At 38.6% G+C, this 17,799-nt stretch overlaps 2 protein-coding genes across 8 annotated transcripts in view; one reads left to right on the forward strand and one right to left on the reverse strand.

The window, feature by feature from the left end:
• The first annotated feature begins 575 nt into the window (after positions 1–575).
• LOC143036801 (nuclear RNA export factor 1-like) lies at positions 576–16,930 on the forward strand. 5 transcript variants are annotated; one of them, XM_076204553.1, is made up of 5 exons: positions 5,960–6,289; positions 10,176–10,243; positions 10,677–10,798; positions 10,904–11,005; positions 15,267–16,930. In XM_076204553.1, exon 5 carries the CDS (start codon positions 15,288–15,290, stop codon positions 16,713–16,715), a length of 1,428 nt encoding a protein of 475 aa, XP_076060668.1. In that variant the 5' UTR covers positions 5,960–6,289; positions 10,176–10,243; positions 10,677–10,798; positions 10,904–11,005; positions 15,267–15,287; the 3' UTR covers positions 16,716–16,930. The 5 variants fall into 5 exon arrangements, with proteins under 5 accessions (XP_076060665.1, XP_076060666.1, XP_076060668.1 ...); XM_076204551.1 differs by lacking the exons at positions 5,960–6,289; positions 10,677–10,798 and adding an exon at positions 604–661; XM_076204552.1 differs by lacking the exon at positions 10,677–10,798.
• The window catches only part of LOC143036802 (alpha-crystallin B chain), a 43,306-nt gene continuing 42,391 nt past the window's right edge, over positions 16,885–17,799 (reverse strand). For all 3 annotated transcript variants that reach the window (XM_076204558.1, XM_076204557.1, XM_076204556.1), the window contains one exon: positions 16,885–17,620. In XM_076204558.1, the coding sequence (XP_076060673.1) occupies positions 17,426–17,620 (195 nt within the window). In that variant the 3' untranslated portion in view covers positions 16,885–17,425. The remainder of the gene's footprint in view (positions 17,621–17,799) is intronic.

Below are 17,799 nucleotides of genomic sequence, written 5' to 3' on the forward strand. Positions count from 1 at the left end.
TCCATTCTCCCCATACGCCGTTTTTGTGTTACTTATATTTGCGGAATCCAGGTTAGGTAAATTAAAGTAAATTGCAAGTTTACATGATGGCAGGGTCACGACATGGGTAAGTGCCGCCCGGGAGCGAGTCGAAAAGTGTTGCCCCCCCAAAACACCACCACTATCACCACCTCCCACATCTGACGGTCACTAGCACGATTCACATGTAACATTCATCCACAAAACAACGTTTATACATACATCACTCATACACACAACCCATTATAAATAAATCATGCATTAACAGTACATTAGGGGGAATTTGCTTAAAGAAAACAAAAAAAAAAAGCGTGCCGCCCGGGATGGGTATATGCCAACCCTATTATAAGGTGGGAAGGACCTTTTGGTACATATTCGTACATCATTCTGACTTTTCTAAATGTTCTATTATTGCAATCAAGCGGAAAGAACTGTGATTATATAAACAGACAAACAAATTCCGACAGTCGATCAGGAATAACTTAGTTACCCCTTATTTGATAATTTTTCGTTGTAGGTCTGACGATCGCATAGAGATGGCGTTGCAAACAGTATCGTAGAAATAGTGTGAAGTAGCCCATGTTAGCAATGTACTATAACGATATGTACACAGACGGCTGCAGGTTGTTTGTACATAGTTGAGGTGCGTGTATATAAGATTTAAGCCATAGAAGTCATTATGTACATTATATTAATTCATGGGATGTACATACTACATAGCGAGTTTAGTAGTCTATACTCTACGTACACATGACTTTTGATTTTAGTGTGGTTACTTCAAATTATGACAAAGGCGTTGCTAACAACAACTCTGTGTCACTAAATAAGATTAAAGATATCGTCTTACATTCGATACTACATATTTTTGGAGAAACCGAAATTAAAACTAACTCAGTTTGTAAGGCGGACAACATGAACATAGATAATATTTTATGAATTTTGTATTTTGGACTTGTGTTGCTTCACTGTTTAAACTAATTGATCATTCTACGGCGAACCCCTTTAGTTTTTTCCCTTGGATAATTCGCTGTCGTGTCTTACATTATATGTCTCTCACAATTTTAGATTTTGGATTGTAGTATCTCTTAGATTAATTTTTTTCCCAAGTACCTTAGTTCTTCGGTATGCCAAGAAATTAATGTATTCATAAGTGTCATGTTAAATCCCCGTGCTTGCTTATTTCGGGAGTTTTACCAAAAATTCTTTATGTAATGCCTACTAATAGCATTGAAGTTGGAACTGCTGGAAATGTTATTGAAGTAAAGGTTTTGCTTGGTGTTAGTTTGGATCATTAGATGATAGGTGGATGGATACCATCTAAGCATCTTAGGTATAATTTTTGTTAAAGGTGGTTTTTTTTTTAGAAATGCACACCTTTATAGTATAGCAATAGAAAATAAAATATTAGATGTTTTAATCCACCAATGCAATATATGTTTTTCTTGGTGGAAATTGGTAACAAAAAACCTTGCTAAAGCCAAAGGCAAATGACATGTACTACCAAATAGAGCTGCAACGATATTCAAAACACCATGTTGTCATCTGTCCAGTCCAGTCAATGTCAGTTTGACAATGACAGCATTGTGTACCGGGGGTTCTCCTACTCAAAGTGATATATCTAAAACAGTGCTACGGAGCTGAGCTTCATGCTTTTCTTGAAGCTATGAGACTTCTCTGCACCCTGCAGTCTAATCAAATGCCAAATACAACCACCAACATCCCTGATGATGATGATGATGATGATGATGACCCTGGTAACCTCTAGAATAACAGGTGCCACATTAAATGCAGGTTAGGTTAGCCAACGACCAACTGCATGCCTACAGTTGGCAGATGACCTGTCTTCCATGAGGAGCTGAGATGGGAAGGGTGGTGGAGGGGAGTGGAATGGGTGGGAATAGGTATGTGCCACTGACATAGCTACCTCCCTTATAAGGGGGGGAAAGCTCTTTGTATATATATAATAAGTGGGGTTAGACTAATTTATCATACTTTAATTTCTTCAACTTCTACTTTTATTAAAACAAAGATGGCATCTCAAGCAGTCATTGCTGCTCCATTCATTAGTGTATTGCTTTTAGCAACTTTTTCTGTTTTTTATTTCTGCCAAAAAATCTATATATATTTTGTTGATGTATTATGATTTACAAAATGAATGTTTAATTTTCTATTGTTATATTACATAGGTGTGCACTTCTTAGAATTTACCTTATTAAGTTGATCAAGTTGTAACATAGTAAAAAAATTAATGAGTGTTGTCATGAGAGTAGATTATTGCAACTAGACTGTAAGTGCCCATAGTTCTGTGGAAAATGTGCAGACATGCAAGTAAACTAATACCATCATTAGAAAAGAATTTGGTTTATGAGGAAAAACTGCAGAAACAAGGATTGCTAACATTAGTTCTGTGGAAAATGTGCAGACATGCAAGTAAACTAATACCATCATTAGAAAAGAATTTGGTTTATGAGGAAAAACTGCAGAAACAAGGATTGCTAACATTACATAGTAAGAAAAGATGCGATGACTTACAAGATTTTGTCCAGAGTGTACGATGAGGAAGTGCGCAAGGATATTTTCAATAAGTGAGTATATCAGAGAATGAGAGGGTACCTTAGGAAGCTATTTCAGTAAGAGGATTCATTGTTTTTTCAATAGAGTGGCTTATATTTGTAAATTACCATACATCAATGTAATATATGTTTTTCTTGGTGAAAATCAATAAAAAAAAAACCATGCTGAAAGCAAATACATTACCGAAAGGAGCTGTGACAATAGGCTTGAGGCCCCATGTTGTCATCTATCCAGTCCCATTAATGTCAGTTTGACAATGGCGTTGATGTTGTGTACCAGATGCTCTCCCATTCCAAGAGATGTCACCAGTGCTATGGAGCTGAGCTTCATGTTTTTCTTAAAGCTATGAAACTCCTCTGCATCCCACAGTTTGGTCAGATGCCAAAACTGGCTATCAGCATCACTGATGACGACGACAACCCTGATGACTTCTATAATAACAGGTACTGCATTACTAAATGCAGGTTAAGTTAGACGAATTTATCATACTTTAATTTCTTCAACCCCCTCATCTATCAAAACAAAGATGGCGGCTCAGGCAGTCATAGTGGCTCCGTTCATAGGCGTATTGCTCTTAGTAACTTTTACTATTATTGATTTCCACCAAGAAAAATGTATATTACGTTGATGTATTATAATTTACAAAAATATTTAATTTTCTAATGCTGTATCGCATAGGTGTGCACTTAAAAAGATTGACCCTATTTGATTTTATGCAATGGGGGGACGGAGAAGGGGGGTCGCCGATTTAATGAAGCGGCCTTGCTGTGGATGTGCTGTGTCTTGCGACACTGCTTCTGACCCAGGGCTGTGGACAAGGTGCAGGGATGACCCGTCATTCAGGAGGGGTGTGGAGTGTATTCAGGGATGGAATGGGTGGAAATGATATTATGTCTTTTTCTTTTTGGCTACCCCCCTTGTAAGGGGGAAAAAGCCTTGGTATATGTATGTATGGAACACTTGCCTTCCATATTTCTAAGTCATCATTGTTTATGTAGACAACCATGTTGGGTGACTCTCCCAGTCCTCCATTATATTCCCCTTGCCTAGGCACACATTAAACCTTGTTAGCCAGTCCACTATTTGTCACATAATGCATGACATCCATCCAACCCAGGTGCCTTACCATCTTTTAGCACATTCAATGCTCTATGTACCTCATCCTTTCCCATATACTTATTTTATTCTATCATCACATTCATTTTCTAAGCACCTCCCATTCCCACAATCAATCCCTCTCTAATTTTCCCCACATTCAGCAATTCTCTGAAATACTCTATCTTCCCTTTACCAACTTTATTTCCATCATATTTGCACACTATCACTTCCTCCTTAAAACATACCAATAGTACTACTACTTCTGTTACCCCCTTTGTCCTCACCACCTCCCACACTTCTCTTCTTTTCCTTTTTTTCTTCTTTGCCTTTCTTGTTGAGTTTGCTTACTCTGAGCAATTCTCTCTCTCTCTCCCTTTTCAACCTCTTTTCCTCCAGTCTGTTTCCCAGTTGCCAAGAAATTATCTGGCAATCCCCCTGCTCTCTGCCCTGAAAGCATGAATATCCCGAACACACTCCTACCCTTGGGTACCACTATATTATTCATTAATGCCCAGTCAACAAACCCACCCTCCACTGCCCTTTCCCATGTATTCTTATCTTTGATTCTCTTCTTAAGAATTTCTAAACACATCTCTAACATCATCTCTCCAGTGTAGTTCTTACCTGGCACTCCAAAATTTACTATATTGGCTCATCTCCTACTTTAGTATTCAGATCCCTTAACACCACTACATTCACATTCCTCCCAAAATTATACACTTATTTAAATCTATTCAAAAAGCCTTCCTTTCCTCTTTACTCACAAAAGCCCACATCTATCCCAATTTCACATTTACCCACATCTGTATCCTTCAAGACACTTCCCTTCATTCCACCACATACTTTTCTGTCTCATCACTTACCAGGAGAGCCACTCCATCCCTCCCTCACCATCTCATCACTTCTAACATCCTCATCATTACACTCCCAAATTCAAACTCACCCCCTTCCCTTCAACTTGTTTCACATAATGCTAATAAAACAATCTTCTCGGAAGCAAACTAACAATCTCTTCCCTTTTACTCTCATCTGCACCACAGCCATGCACATTTAATTACCCAGTTACTAGGGTTCTGGTTGGACTCTTCCCAGACTTTTATTCACATTTCTTTTTCTGTTATTCAAAGGCAGACAATTTACTTTTGCCTTAAGGACATCAGTACACTAAAAATTTATTTTCTATTTTTACAGTTTTGCAAAAACTTGTGGAAAAATTATTTGAAGTACTGTATGCACAACATACTGGTTAAGTAAGAGTGTCTTATGGTATCATTTACTATTGTGAATGAATTAAAAAGAAAGTATCTCGAGTGGGCAATGTCCCTTTTTAAAGGGACATGGTGTAAGACTAGCTTTCTATTTGATATTTACATTTGATGTTTTTCTATTTGTATAAACTTTTAGAACTGTATATCATACATCTGTCAACATACACTGACAATGAGATGTGAAGGCAAGAAATGCAAAGTAACAATTCACTGTGTATTGTTCAAATGGACACTGATGGCAATGCAACACTTTTCCAGTGTGTTTGTTCTGTAATTTGTTACAGCTCCTTATGGTAATGTTATGCTTGCTAATCTTGTTGATTTCTGTATGATGCTGGTCTGTATTATTAAAATAATTTTTTGTGTTGATCATTGTAATTCCCAGTCATTTTTTTTTTTTTTGTTACATTTATCACCTCTATCCAAGTTTTTTTTTTTCATATAATATATTATTTCATTTGTTATTTACTGATGAGACTGCACTTGTGACTGGGTCAGAGGAGAGTCTTAAGGTAGCCACAAGGAGAGTTTGGGAGGCAATGTAAGAGGAGAAAGTTGAAACTGAATGTGAGCAAAAGTAAGAGGAGGAACTTCAAAAACTTTCAAGAATGAGGTACACAGTCCACCCAGCTTGATACATATAATCTTCAAGTTTGAAGGACTTGTCTGTCAAAATGTTCATCTCTTCAAGATGTTTTACCCACCAATTTTTCACAATCCTTTCATATAATTTCACAATTGTGCTAGAGATACTGGCCTGTAAATCATTGATGTCTCCTTACTTCCATGTGTATATTTGTGCCACATTAACCCTTTCACAATCCTATGACACTATTCCTTTTTATAAACACAATTAGAATATTAGTCTTGTCCACCAATTGTTGGCTTTGCTTGCTCCTCCTCCTCTGGGAAGGACCAGTGATGGGGACTTGGATGTGGTGGTCCTACAGGGTAGATATTAAGTTGATCAAGTTGTAACATAGTCAAAAAATTAATGAGTGTTGTCATGAGAGTAGATTATTGTAACTAGACTATAAGTGCCCATAGTTCTGTGGAAAATGTGCAGACATGCAAGTAAACTAATACCATCATTAGAAAAGAATTTGGTTTATGAGGAAAAACTGCAGAAACAAGGATTGCTAACATTAGTTCTGTGGAAAATGTGCAGACATGCAAGTAAACTAATACCATCATTAGAAAAGAATTTGGTTTATGAGGAAAAACTGCAGAAACAAGGATTGCTAACATTACATAGTAAGAAAAGATGCGATGACTTACAAGATTTTGTCCAGAGTGTACGATGAGGAAGTGTGCAAGGATATTTTCAATAAGTGAGTATATCAGAGAATGAGAGGGTACCTTAGGAAGCTATTTCAGTAAGAGGATTCATTTTTTCAATAGAGTGGCTTATATTTGTAAATTACCATACATCAATGTAATATATGTTTTTCTTGGTGAAAATCAATAAAAAAAAAACCTTGCTGAAAGCAAATACATTACCGAAAGGAGCTGTGACAATAGGCTCGAGACCCCATGTTGTCATCTATCCTGTCCCATTAATGTCAGTTTGACAATGGCGTTGATGTTGTGTACCAGATGCTCTCCTATTCCAAGAGATGTCACCAGTGCTATGGAGCTGAGCTTCATGTTTTTCTTAAAGCTATGAAACTCCTCTGCATCCCACAGTCTGGTCAGATGCCAAAACTGGCTATCAGCATCACTGATGACGACGACAACCCTGATGACTTCTATAATAACAGGTACTGCATTACTAAATGCAGGTTAAGTTAGACGAATTTATCATACGTTAATTTCTTCAACCCCCTCATCTATCAAAACAAAGATGGCGGCTCAGGCAGTCATAGTGGCTCCGTTCATAGGCGTATTGCTCTTAGTAACTTTTCCTATTAATGATTTCCACCAAGAAAAATGTATATTACGTTGATGTATTATAATTTACAAAATTAATATTTAATTTTCTAATGCTGTATCGCATAGGTGTGCACTTAAAAAGATTTACCCTATTTGATTTTATGCAATGGGGGAACGGAGAAGGGGGGTCGCCGATTTAATGAAGCGGTCTTGCTATGGATGTGCTGTGTCCTGAGACACTGCCTCTGACCCAGGGCTGTGGACAAGGTGCAGGGATGACCCATCATCCAGGGTGTGGAGTGGATTCAGGAATGGAATGGGTGGGAATGATTTTATGCCTTTTTCTTTTTGGCTACCCCCCTTGTAAGGGGGAAAAATCCTTGGTATATGTATGTATGTATGTATGGAACACTTGCCTTCCATATTTCTAAGTCATCATTGTTTATGTAGACAACCATGTTGGGTGATTCTCCCAGTCCTCCATTATATTCCCCTTGCCTAGGCACACATTAAACCTTGTTAGCCAGTCCACTATTTGTCACATACTGCATGACATCCATCCAACCCAGGTGCCTTACCTTCTTTTAGCACTTTCAATGCTCTATGTACCTCATCCTTTCCCATATACTTATTTTATTCTATCATCACATTCATTTTCTAAGCACCTCCCATTCCCACAATCAATCCCTCTCTAATTTTCCCCACATTCAGCAATTCTTTGAAATACTCTATCTTCCCTTTACCAACTTTATTTCCATCATATTTGCACACTATCACTTCCTCCTTAAAACATACCAATAGTACTACTACTTCTATTACCCCCTTTGTCCTCACCACCTCCCACACTTCTCTTCTTTTCCTTTTTTTTTCTTTGCCTTTCTTGTTGAGTTTGCTTACTCTGAGAAATTCTCTCTCTCTCTCTCCCTTTTCAACCTCTTTTCCTCCAGTCTGTTTCCCAGTTGCCAAGAAATTATCTGGCAATCCCCCTGCTCTCTGCCCTGAAAGCATGAATATCCCAAACACACTCTTTCCCTTGGGCACCACTATATTATTCATTAATGCCCAGTCAACAAACCCACCCTCCACTGCCCTTTCCCATGTATTCTTAATCTTTGATTCTCTTCTTAAGAATTTCTAAACACATCTCTAACATCATCTCTCCAGTGTAGTTCTTACCTGGCACTCCAAAATTTACTATATTGGCTCATCTCCTACTTTAGTATTCAGATCCCTTAACACCACTACATTCACATTCCTCCCAAAATTATACACTTATTTAAATCTATTCAAAAAGCCTTCCTTTCCTCTTTACTCACAAAAGCCCACATCTATCCCAATTTCACATTTACCCACATCTGTATCCTTCAAGACACTTCCCTTCATTCCACCACATACTTTTCTGTCTCATCACTTACCAGGAGAGCCACTCCATCCCTCCCTCACCATCTCATCACTTCTGACATCCTCATCATTACACTCCCAAATTCAAACTCACCCCCTTCCCTTCAACTTGTTTCACATAATGCTAATAAAACAGTCTTCTCAGAAGCAAACTAACAATCTCTTCCCTTTTACTCTCATCTGCACCACAGCCATGCACATTTAATTACCCAGTTACTAGGGTTCTGGTTGGACTCTTCCCAGACTTTTATTCACATTTCTTTTTCTGTTATTCAAAGGCAGACAATTTACTTTTGCCTAGGACATCAGTACACTAAAATTTTTTTTATTTTTTTTATTTTTTTTAAGTTTTGCAAAAACTTGTGGAAAAATTATTTGAAGTACTGTATGCACAACATACTGGTTAAGTAAGAGTGTCTTATGGTATCATTTACTATTGTGAATGAATTAAAAAGAAAGTATCTCGAGTGGGCAATGTCCCTTTTTAAAGGAACATGGTGTAAGACTAGCTTTCTATTTAGTATTTACATTTGATGTTTTTCTATTTGTATAAACTTTTAGAACTGTATATCATACATCCGATACACTGACAATGAGATGTGAAGGCAAGAAATGCAAAGTAACAATTCACTGTGTATTGTTCAAATGGACACTGATGGCAATGCAACACTTTTCCAGTGTGTTTGTTCTGTAATTTGTTACAGCTCCTTATGGTAATGTTATGCTTGCTAATCTTGTTGATTTCTGTATGATGCTGGTCTGTATTATTAAAATATTTTTTTGTGTTGATCATTGTAATTCCCAGTCATTTTTTTTTTTTTTGTTACATTTATCACCTCTATCCAAGTTTTTTTTTTTCATATAATATATTATTTCATTTGTTATTTACTGATGAGACTGCACTTGTGACTGGGTCAGAGGAGAGTCTTAAGGTAGCCACAAGGAGAGTTTGGGAGGCAATGTGAGAGGAGAAAGTTGAAACTGAATGTGAGCAAAAGTAAGAGGAGGAACTTCAAAAACTTTCAAGAATGAGGTACACAGTCCACCCAGCTTGTTACATATAATCTTCAAGTTTGAAGGACTTGTCTGTCAAAATGTTCATCTCTTAAAGATGTTTTATCCACCAATTTTTCACAATCCTTTCATATAATTTCACAATTGTGCTAGAGATACTGGCCTGTAAATCATTGATGTCTCCTTACTTCCATGTGTATATTTGTGCCACATTAACCCTTTCACAATCCTATGACACTATTCCTTTTTATAAACACAATTAGAATATTAGTCTTGTCCACCAATTGTCGGCTTTGCTTGCTCCTCCTCCTCTGGGAAGGACCAGTGATGGGGACTTGGATGTGGTGGTCCTACAGGGTAGATATCATAGTTTCCTATTTTCAAAATCTGTCAACTCCCTCACCTCCATCAAGAGGCTCAGGGCTAGCACTCTGTCACCACACTGGAGCCAATATATTTCTCCCAACTTGGTTGTATTTATTAAATTTTTCACACATGGAAAGCTGACAGCTAGTGACCGCTGTCCTCTACCTACATCTTTTAGTCGATGACATGGAAACAATACCCAAGCTAATACAACACAAACTAAAGTCCAAAGTTTCTTTCCTTAGAGATCTGTGGGAGGTTCTTAAGACCATTACTAGCCACTGTGGTTTTGTGGGTTTTCCACATGGTGAAACTTAAGACAACTGATTGATTTCTTGGAGAATCTGGTTAACTCACCAGGTTTGCCCTCCAACAGTTAGATACTGTTATGGCAAGCAGTAGATTTAGTATTAAAAAAAAAAGGGGGGGGGGCATAAGCACAGGCATGCCAATTCACATAGGATATGTTTGTCACTAGTGTAAGTAGATCAAGTATGTAGAGAACTGGGTAGTGTGACCTATGCAATATGTGTCCAGTAATTAGTAATGAAACTCGCACAACAGATTCCCCAGGTGGTTATGGAGGGCTGATTTTAAAGTGGCAGTATTGGGAGCATTCACAGCTGTATCAAGTAAGGAATTCCAGAGATTTAAAGTTCTTACTGAGGAAAATTGTGTCCGACTTCCATGTCACAATGATGAGCAAATAATTTGTAATTATGTTCTCAGGTGAAGCAAGTCCTGCTGAATTCACACAGTTCAATTAGGGATATAGTGAAGTGACTGAAAAATTGTCCAGATTTTAATTGTGTCAGCTCTAATGAGGTGGCCCATAACAGAGCACAAATTAAGAGTGCAAGAGAGATCAAAAGTCAGACTTTTCTAAACCACTTGTATGTTTAGTCCAATGGGGAAGATTTAAGGAGTTTATTGTGTGATCAATGTGTTTGTTATTATATACAAGATGCCATGAAATGAATATTATCATATAATCAACATTCATATTCAAAATGTAGTGTTAGGGCCGAATAGAAAAAAAATCGACCGTGTATATTTGTTTGTCAGAGGATAGGATGTCAAGCCTTACTACAATTTCAAGTGGTACCTCCTTCAATGTAGGTATTAAAGGAACTGAAAAAAGATTAGACCGATGAATTATGGATATCCATAGGTAATATGGCTAAACGGTATGCATTAGGTGTTGTTTTTTATATACATATATATCTAGTGATAATAATGATAATAATATATAATTCCCTTGCCTCATTTATAACATTTACCCCAACTTTCAGGCCAAGTGATGCTCCACATAGATAATCTTCAGTATACTCCTTAGGATCAAGTTTCACTACATATCAGATTTATTCTTCCAAGTAGTCCAGTATTGAGAACAGGTAAGCTGTACATTTACATCTTGTTAATTGTTACCAAATGTGTGTTCTCTGCTTTAGCATTATATCCTTAACCCCTTCAGTCTGAGGTGGATAGACAGAGCTGCACCTATTCTGAATTGGTATTGTGCTGGATGTCATGCATCAAAAGCAAGGCTTAGAATTTTTTCTTTTTTTCTCCAATGGAAGGGAATTGATTGATTCCTGGTTGCTTGGGACAAACAGTGTTACTGATGATTTCTGGAGACCTCCATCCACTGGTTTCTAAACCATTGTTGTAGGTTGTCAATAACTTTGGGTATTCATAGCTATTTTGTAGTTGCTGTGATAAATTATAATCAGGTTGAGTTGTTGTTGTTGTTCCCAAGACTGTCCAAGCAGTCCTGTCTCCCCAAGGAATGCCTCTGCCAAAACAGGGTTTTCCCACAAATCCTTTATGGAGTGTATGTTGTGTTGTTTGTGTGCGTTATTGTGCATAATGCAGTCTTCCATGACGTGTTGAATAGTATGGGGTGAAGTGTTACATCCTGGGCAGTTGTCCACAATTCAGTCATCCAGTCTCTTCTGGTAGCTTAGAAGGGCTGGGTGGTGGCCACATTACAGTCTGGTGGGGGCCACATTACAGTCTGTCCTTTCGTGGGATAGAGAAGAGGGATGGATATCAGGGGGTCTGGCATGCAGCAATATGTTGTCTTTTAGTGTGTTAATGGAGCAGTGAGTGATGTGATTATGAATATGTTTCCGGAGGCTGGTATTTGATGGTTTTGGAGGAAGATAATTTTTTTTCTTTTTTTTTATATACTTCTTCTTGGTGTGTGTGTTCTGCTATGTAGTGTAGCAGGTGTGTTGTGGTTGTGGAGGCTGCAGCAAGCGTGTGTGTGCCTCTCATGTCAAGGTGATCTTTGACTTTGAGGACTTTTGTTTCATAGTGTAGGTGATCTGTAGATGTTGTATATGTGCAGCCTGTAATTGTTTTTAATGCTTTGTTTTGTATGGTCTGAAGGGTGTTGAGGTGTGTCTCACTGAGATTAGGTGCCCATGCTGGACTTGCATAATCCATCACTGAGCGTATGCATTGTTTGTATATTGTAGTATTAGTTTCTTTGTTTTGTCCAAATGTTGTTCCAGTGATTAATTTAAGTGCATTGAGTCTAGGTGTACATTTATTCTTATATTTGTGATGTGTTGTTTAAATGACATGAATATATCGTATGTAAGAATTTTCAAGGTGTGTGTGTGATATTAGTGTTGTTGATATAGAGTTGAGGAATGTATATGTATTCTTTTATCCAGTTGTTGAGAAGCGTTGCTGTAGATTTGGCTGTGGCTATTTTGAGTCGGTTTGTAATAAACCATGTGTTGAGTGTATCAAGGTATGGCTGTATTATTTCTGTGGCTTTGTCTGTATTATGATGTGTACATGTGATTGTTATGTTGGCTGCATAGGAAGAGATTTGTATTTCTGAGGTGTCTGGTGTGGGTGTATCATGCATGTATAGATTAAAGAATGTGGGGGATAGAGCTGTGTGGTACTCCATTCTTAATGTTTCTGATGTTATGTTCTCGGTGAGAGTATTGCTCCTTGGGGACTCCACCTTAGTTTTAGTCCCAAAACAATTTTTGTTTTGAGGGTACTCTGCACTGCCTGCCAGCTAAGAAGCTTGTTCACAATATCGTCATTCATGTGGATATTTGTCTCTAATATATTTTGACCAAGGATAAGCATCCCAGGGGAGCCAGTACCTTGTCTCCAGATCAGGGCGAGAAAATTTCTTAACCCATTATGTCATTTTCCTGGTACCATCAAAATCAAACTCACATTATCCTTCTCTACACTACATTCATAAAGTCCCTGAAGTTTTCCATCCTACTCCTTACTCCTCCAAAAAATAATTTTATGATGATGATATAGTTCAACATCACAACTCCCCCCTATCGGAAGGCTAGGACGGTGCCCCTCGCAGAGGATCTTGTAGCATGGAAGTTAATTAACCCCTTGGTTCAACTTCGATGGTGGAAGGGTTTGAACTGCCATCCCCTTGACCTTCGCTGCAAGTAATGACACCCAAACCCACTCAGCCAGCGAGCTAATTAGTATTTCCAGAGAAATATGAATGTCGCTCTACATGCATATACCAAAGGCTTTTTCCCTGTTACAAGGGAGTTTTTAGCCAAAAAACAAACGCATAAGACCCACTCCCACCCATTACATCCCCACATACTCCATTCCCATTCATCCCCCTCCCCCCCTCTTATCTTGGCTCCTGGATGATGGGTCATCCCTGCATCTCGCCCACTGCCCTGGGTCAGAACCAGTGCAGCAAGACACAGCACATCCACAGCTATAGAGGTCATTTAAAGTTTAAAAATGCAAAAATTGGCACACAGTTTTGTGCCTGAGTGGTGGCCACTTTCAGGAGCCAGTTACTAGACAGTTGGCTGTTGATTGGCGAAAGAAGTACATGTTCCTAACTCCCAGTTCTGCTCCAAAGATGCCTCTGTGCTTATTATGGATGCAAAACATCCTGCATCACATGTGGAACTACCAAGTAAGCATACATACCAAGGCTTTTTCCCCCTTACAAGGGAGGTAGCCAAAAAGGAAAAGGCATAAAATCATTCCCACCCATTCCATCCCTGAAAACACTCCACACCCCTCCACCCTCCCTCTTATCTTAGCACCTCCTGGATGATGGGTCATCCCTGCACCTTGTCCACTGCCCTGGGTCAGAAGCAGTGTCGCAAGACACAGCACATCCACAGCAAGGCTGCTTCATTAAATCGGCAACCCCCCCTCTCCGTCCCCTCATGTAGAAAAGGAGAAGACAGGGAGAAATCCCTTCGGGCTGCATCAAATTTTTCACACACACACTCCCTCTCCCCCCACCCATTCCACCTCATGGATCACATCATCCATATACAACCATTCTGTCCTCTCCCATCCTTCCTCAACAGACATTCCCCTCATCCTCAAAGCCCCTTATACCCCATCCATCCATCTCATCTTTTACTAGTCTTTCATCACTTTTCATGTGTCCAAACCATCCCAATACTTTCATCCAACATATCGCCCAGCTCCCTTTCCACCCTCGTTCTCCTCCTCATATCTCACTCTATCCAGCCTAACCCCTATAATACTTCTGAGACACATCTCAAACACATTCAAACTCCTCTCCTATGTTCAATGTTTCTGCCCCATACAGTGCTATTGGCACAATCACTCCTTCATATAATCTCCTCTTAGCATCCATTCCCAAATGTCTATTTCTTGATTCACTTTTTAACCCACCAAGGCACTTACTTGCTTCTCTCAATCTACATTCTGCCTCCACCTCCACTCCTCCCTTTCCTGCCATGTTCACAGCCAAGTATCTAAAACTATCCACTTCCTCCAGTCTCTTTCCCTTAATACTCACTTCCAGTCTGCTGCCACTTTCACTCCTTGTACATCTCATGACCTTACTTTTACATACATACATATATATAGCAAGGCTTTTTTCCCCTTAAAGGGAGGTAGCCAAAAAGAAAAAGGCATAAAACCATTCCATCTCCTTCTTTCACACACACTCCCAAACTGTCACCAACTTCCTCAATCCCTCCTCTGATCCTGCTACAGGCACAGTGTTGTCTGCAAACAACAGCTGGCTCACCTCCCACTTTTCTCCATTTTCTTTAACTATCTCCAATCCCTGACCCACCACCCTTGCATTTACCTCTTGCACCACCCCATCCATGTATAAGTTGAACAGCCAGGGTGACATAACGCATCCCTGACGAAGTCCCATCTTTACCTTGAACCACTCACTCTCTCCATTTCTAATCCTGACACATGCTCTACTACTCTCGTAAAAACTCTTGACAGCTCCTAGAAGTTTTCCTCCTATCCTTATATTCGCAAAACCTCCCACAGTTGTTAACATGATTAAAGCAGGTAAGGCACCTGGTGTGGATGGATGCCATGCAGAATGTCTTAATATAAAAGGAGGTACAGTGATGGTGGACTGGCTGTCTCAAAATATTATTCACACATAACCACTCCATAACACCCCTCCCCACAATCCCCTCCATGCAACACAGTATCATCCATACACAGCCATTCTCCACTCATCCGTATCTTTTGTCTTCTCCCATCCTCAACAGACTTTCCCCTTTCACCCCATCCATCCATCCATCTCATCCTCAGTCACCCCTACATGTTCACTCCATCCACCTCATTAAAAGGTGCCTTATTAAAATTAAAATTGCATTTTCTTCTGTATTTCAGAATACTCCAGTGATATCCAAAATGGGGAGAAAGAGAAGAAAGAGGAATGTCCAAGCTGGAGGCTCAGAAGGCTTTGAACCAGTGGATGAAATGATGGCTCTAGAGATTGACAAGTCTAAGAGGTATGATGCAAAAACTAGATCAAAGATGAAGAAATTAAGGAAAAAGTCCAGGAAAGACCACAAGTCTCACCATAACAGAGAACCTGGTCAAAAGTCAGAAGAGACAAAGTATAAAGGTTGGCATCAGGTTAGAGTTATGAATGCAGAAACCTTAAGCAAGACTTTCCTTCTGGAAACTATTGGCAATTACATGGAAACATCATTTCAAGTTTTAGGTTTTCATAAAATAGGAAATAGCAGTAGCTTTTATTTGGAAGACAACCATGAAGCTGCAGATGCTATTCAGCAGTTAAACAATCGCCTTCCTGGTCCAGATTCTCAGATGCTTAAAATTGTTGTTAAAAAGTGTGGCACACCAGATATTCTATTAAACTTGGAGCAATTGCAGGTACTTAAAAATGTGATGGCACAAAGGTATGATGTCGTAAAGAACTTGCTTGACCTGACTTCTTTCCACCATGACAATACTTTGGTCAATAACGATATCTTTGCTCCATTGTGTAGTGCCCCCATCATGAAACAGGTATTACGTATCATCAGAGAAATACCAGTCCTAAAAGCTTTGAGTCTAAGTCGCAATAGACTACGCAATGGTGACCTCAAGGTTTTAAATTCATTACAAACTGCAAGTAAGCAACTTACTGCCCTCAACTTAGAACACAATGAAATTAGTGACATATCAGTGTTGAAATATATAAAAACCTTTCCTCTTGAGGAGTTAAGTTTACAACACAATAAAGTTGTTAACAACTTTAAAGAACCCTTGAAGTATATTGAAATTGTTCGGAAAGATTTGCCATTACTTAAAATTCTTGATGAGGTTAACATCGTACAATATTTGGCTGAGAATGGTGAACAAGTAGTTAAAAATATGCCAGGTCCTTCAAATCACTTACCTTCAACATCTGTTGAAGGAAAGGATCATCCAAACCAGAATTTGTCTGAAAGTCTTTTACGCACATTCCTTGACCAGTACTATGGAGTAATTGATACAGAAAATAGAGGGGCCTTGATTGCAGCCTACACTCCAGAGGCAGTTTTATCATTGCAATCAAAAATTGACCAAGTTTCCAGCCAAGTGTTTCATACTCAGTCAAATATAGCCAAATTACTGCAGACCTTTCCAGCAACAAAACATATTCATGAGACCTTTTCTCTTAATGTTATCAGCCTAAACAAGGAAGAGGCTAAGGTTCAAGTAAAGGGCAAGTGCATGTTAGCAGGACACGAGAAGTGCGTGGCTTTCTCAAGGACCATGTTTATTGTAACATATGGAGCTGGATTATGCTGTAGAGAAGAAATCCTAGAAATTCAACCACAATCATGACATCTCTGGTGACTCCAAGTAAAATGAGGTCACTGAAATGACAATTTTCTTGGACCATCAATAATTTTTTACCATGTAAAACTCACATTTCTATAATTCCAATATGTTGTTCATGGTTATTGTCATGAACTTTTATTATTAAGGATTTTATTTAGTAAGAGTTTACAACTGGACTTGAAAAATTGTTTAATCTGCAAATAAAGTTGTACAATGCATGGTTTGCAGTTTACCTCCCACCTTGAAAGTACTGAATACACTGAATTACAGATGGTTATATTTATTTTCATTTACAAAATAGTTGAAGGTTGTGCTCTTAAAAGTTTGACTGGCCTTGAATAAATCTCATTTTATTGTCTTCACACCCTATTTTACCAGAAAAAAACTAAATCATAATTAAGTAGAGTGCCATGACATTCAGATATAATCTACAAGACAATATTTTCTATTGTTACCAGTCTTTCTCTGCACAACTTGCCTGTCTTTGAAGCAACTCTACCCAAACCCTCTTAATGACATAATACAATAATGTGAGGCACTGGCCACAATGAAGATGCTGGATTCAACACACTGACCGGCATGTGTCTTCTCCCAAAACCATTTGGCTTTAATCTACACAAGTGCCATGTTTGAACCCAAGTAGGCAATATTATCTTATGCACTATAGGAAACAACTGAAAGGAGGAATAAAAAAAAAGAAAAAAGAAAAATAATTAGTTTTGTGCAATGGGAATAACAGTTTCACCAGCAGTGAGTGCTGGCAGAGGGGCTTCCACAGTCAACACACCATCCTTGGAAAGTGAGGATTTAATGAGTTCTGAATTGGTGCCTTTCGGGAGCAAAAATTCACGATTGTATTCTCGATAAACAGATCGGCTTTCTGACTTCTCTTCATGTTTAGCATGGACCTGAAAATTATGAAAAGGTTATCAGATAACTTCCTACAATGTAATAAATACTATCAAGACTATTCATGCCTAAGGAACTGCTGGGAAATAAAACGTTAAAATAAACTACATTACAGTTGTACTTTTATGCACTATGCTATTTCTGTCACATTAATGGGGTACTTCAAATAATCAGTATC

The sequence above is a fragment of the Oratosquilla oratoria genome, chromosome 21 (assembly GCF_046742065.1).
Source record: "Oratosquilla oratoria isolate Oo_2021 chromosome 21, ASM4674206v1, whole genome shotgun sequence".
In the NCBI taxonomy this organism is placed as follows: domain Eukaryota; kingdom Metazoa; phylum Arthropoda; class Malacostraca; order Stomatopoda; family Squillidae; genus Oratosquilla; species Oratosquilla oratoria.

Bases quoted from the DNA above. Each gene is read 5' to 3' on its own strand.
- LOC143036801 (XM_076204550.1), top strand. From the start codon at position 15,288: ATGGGGAGAAAGAGAAGAAAGAGGAATGTCCAAGCTGGAGGCTCAGAA.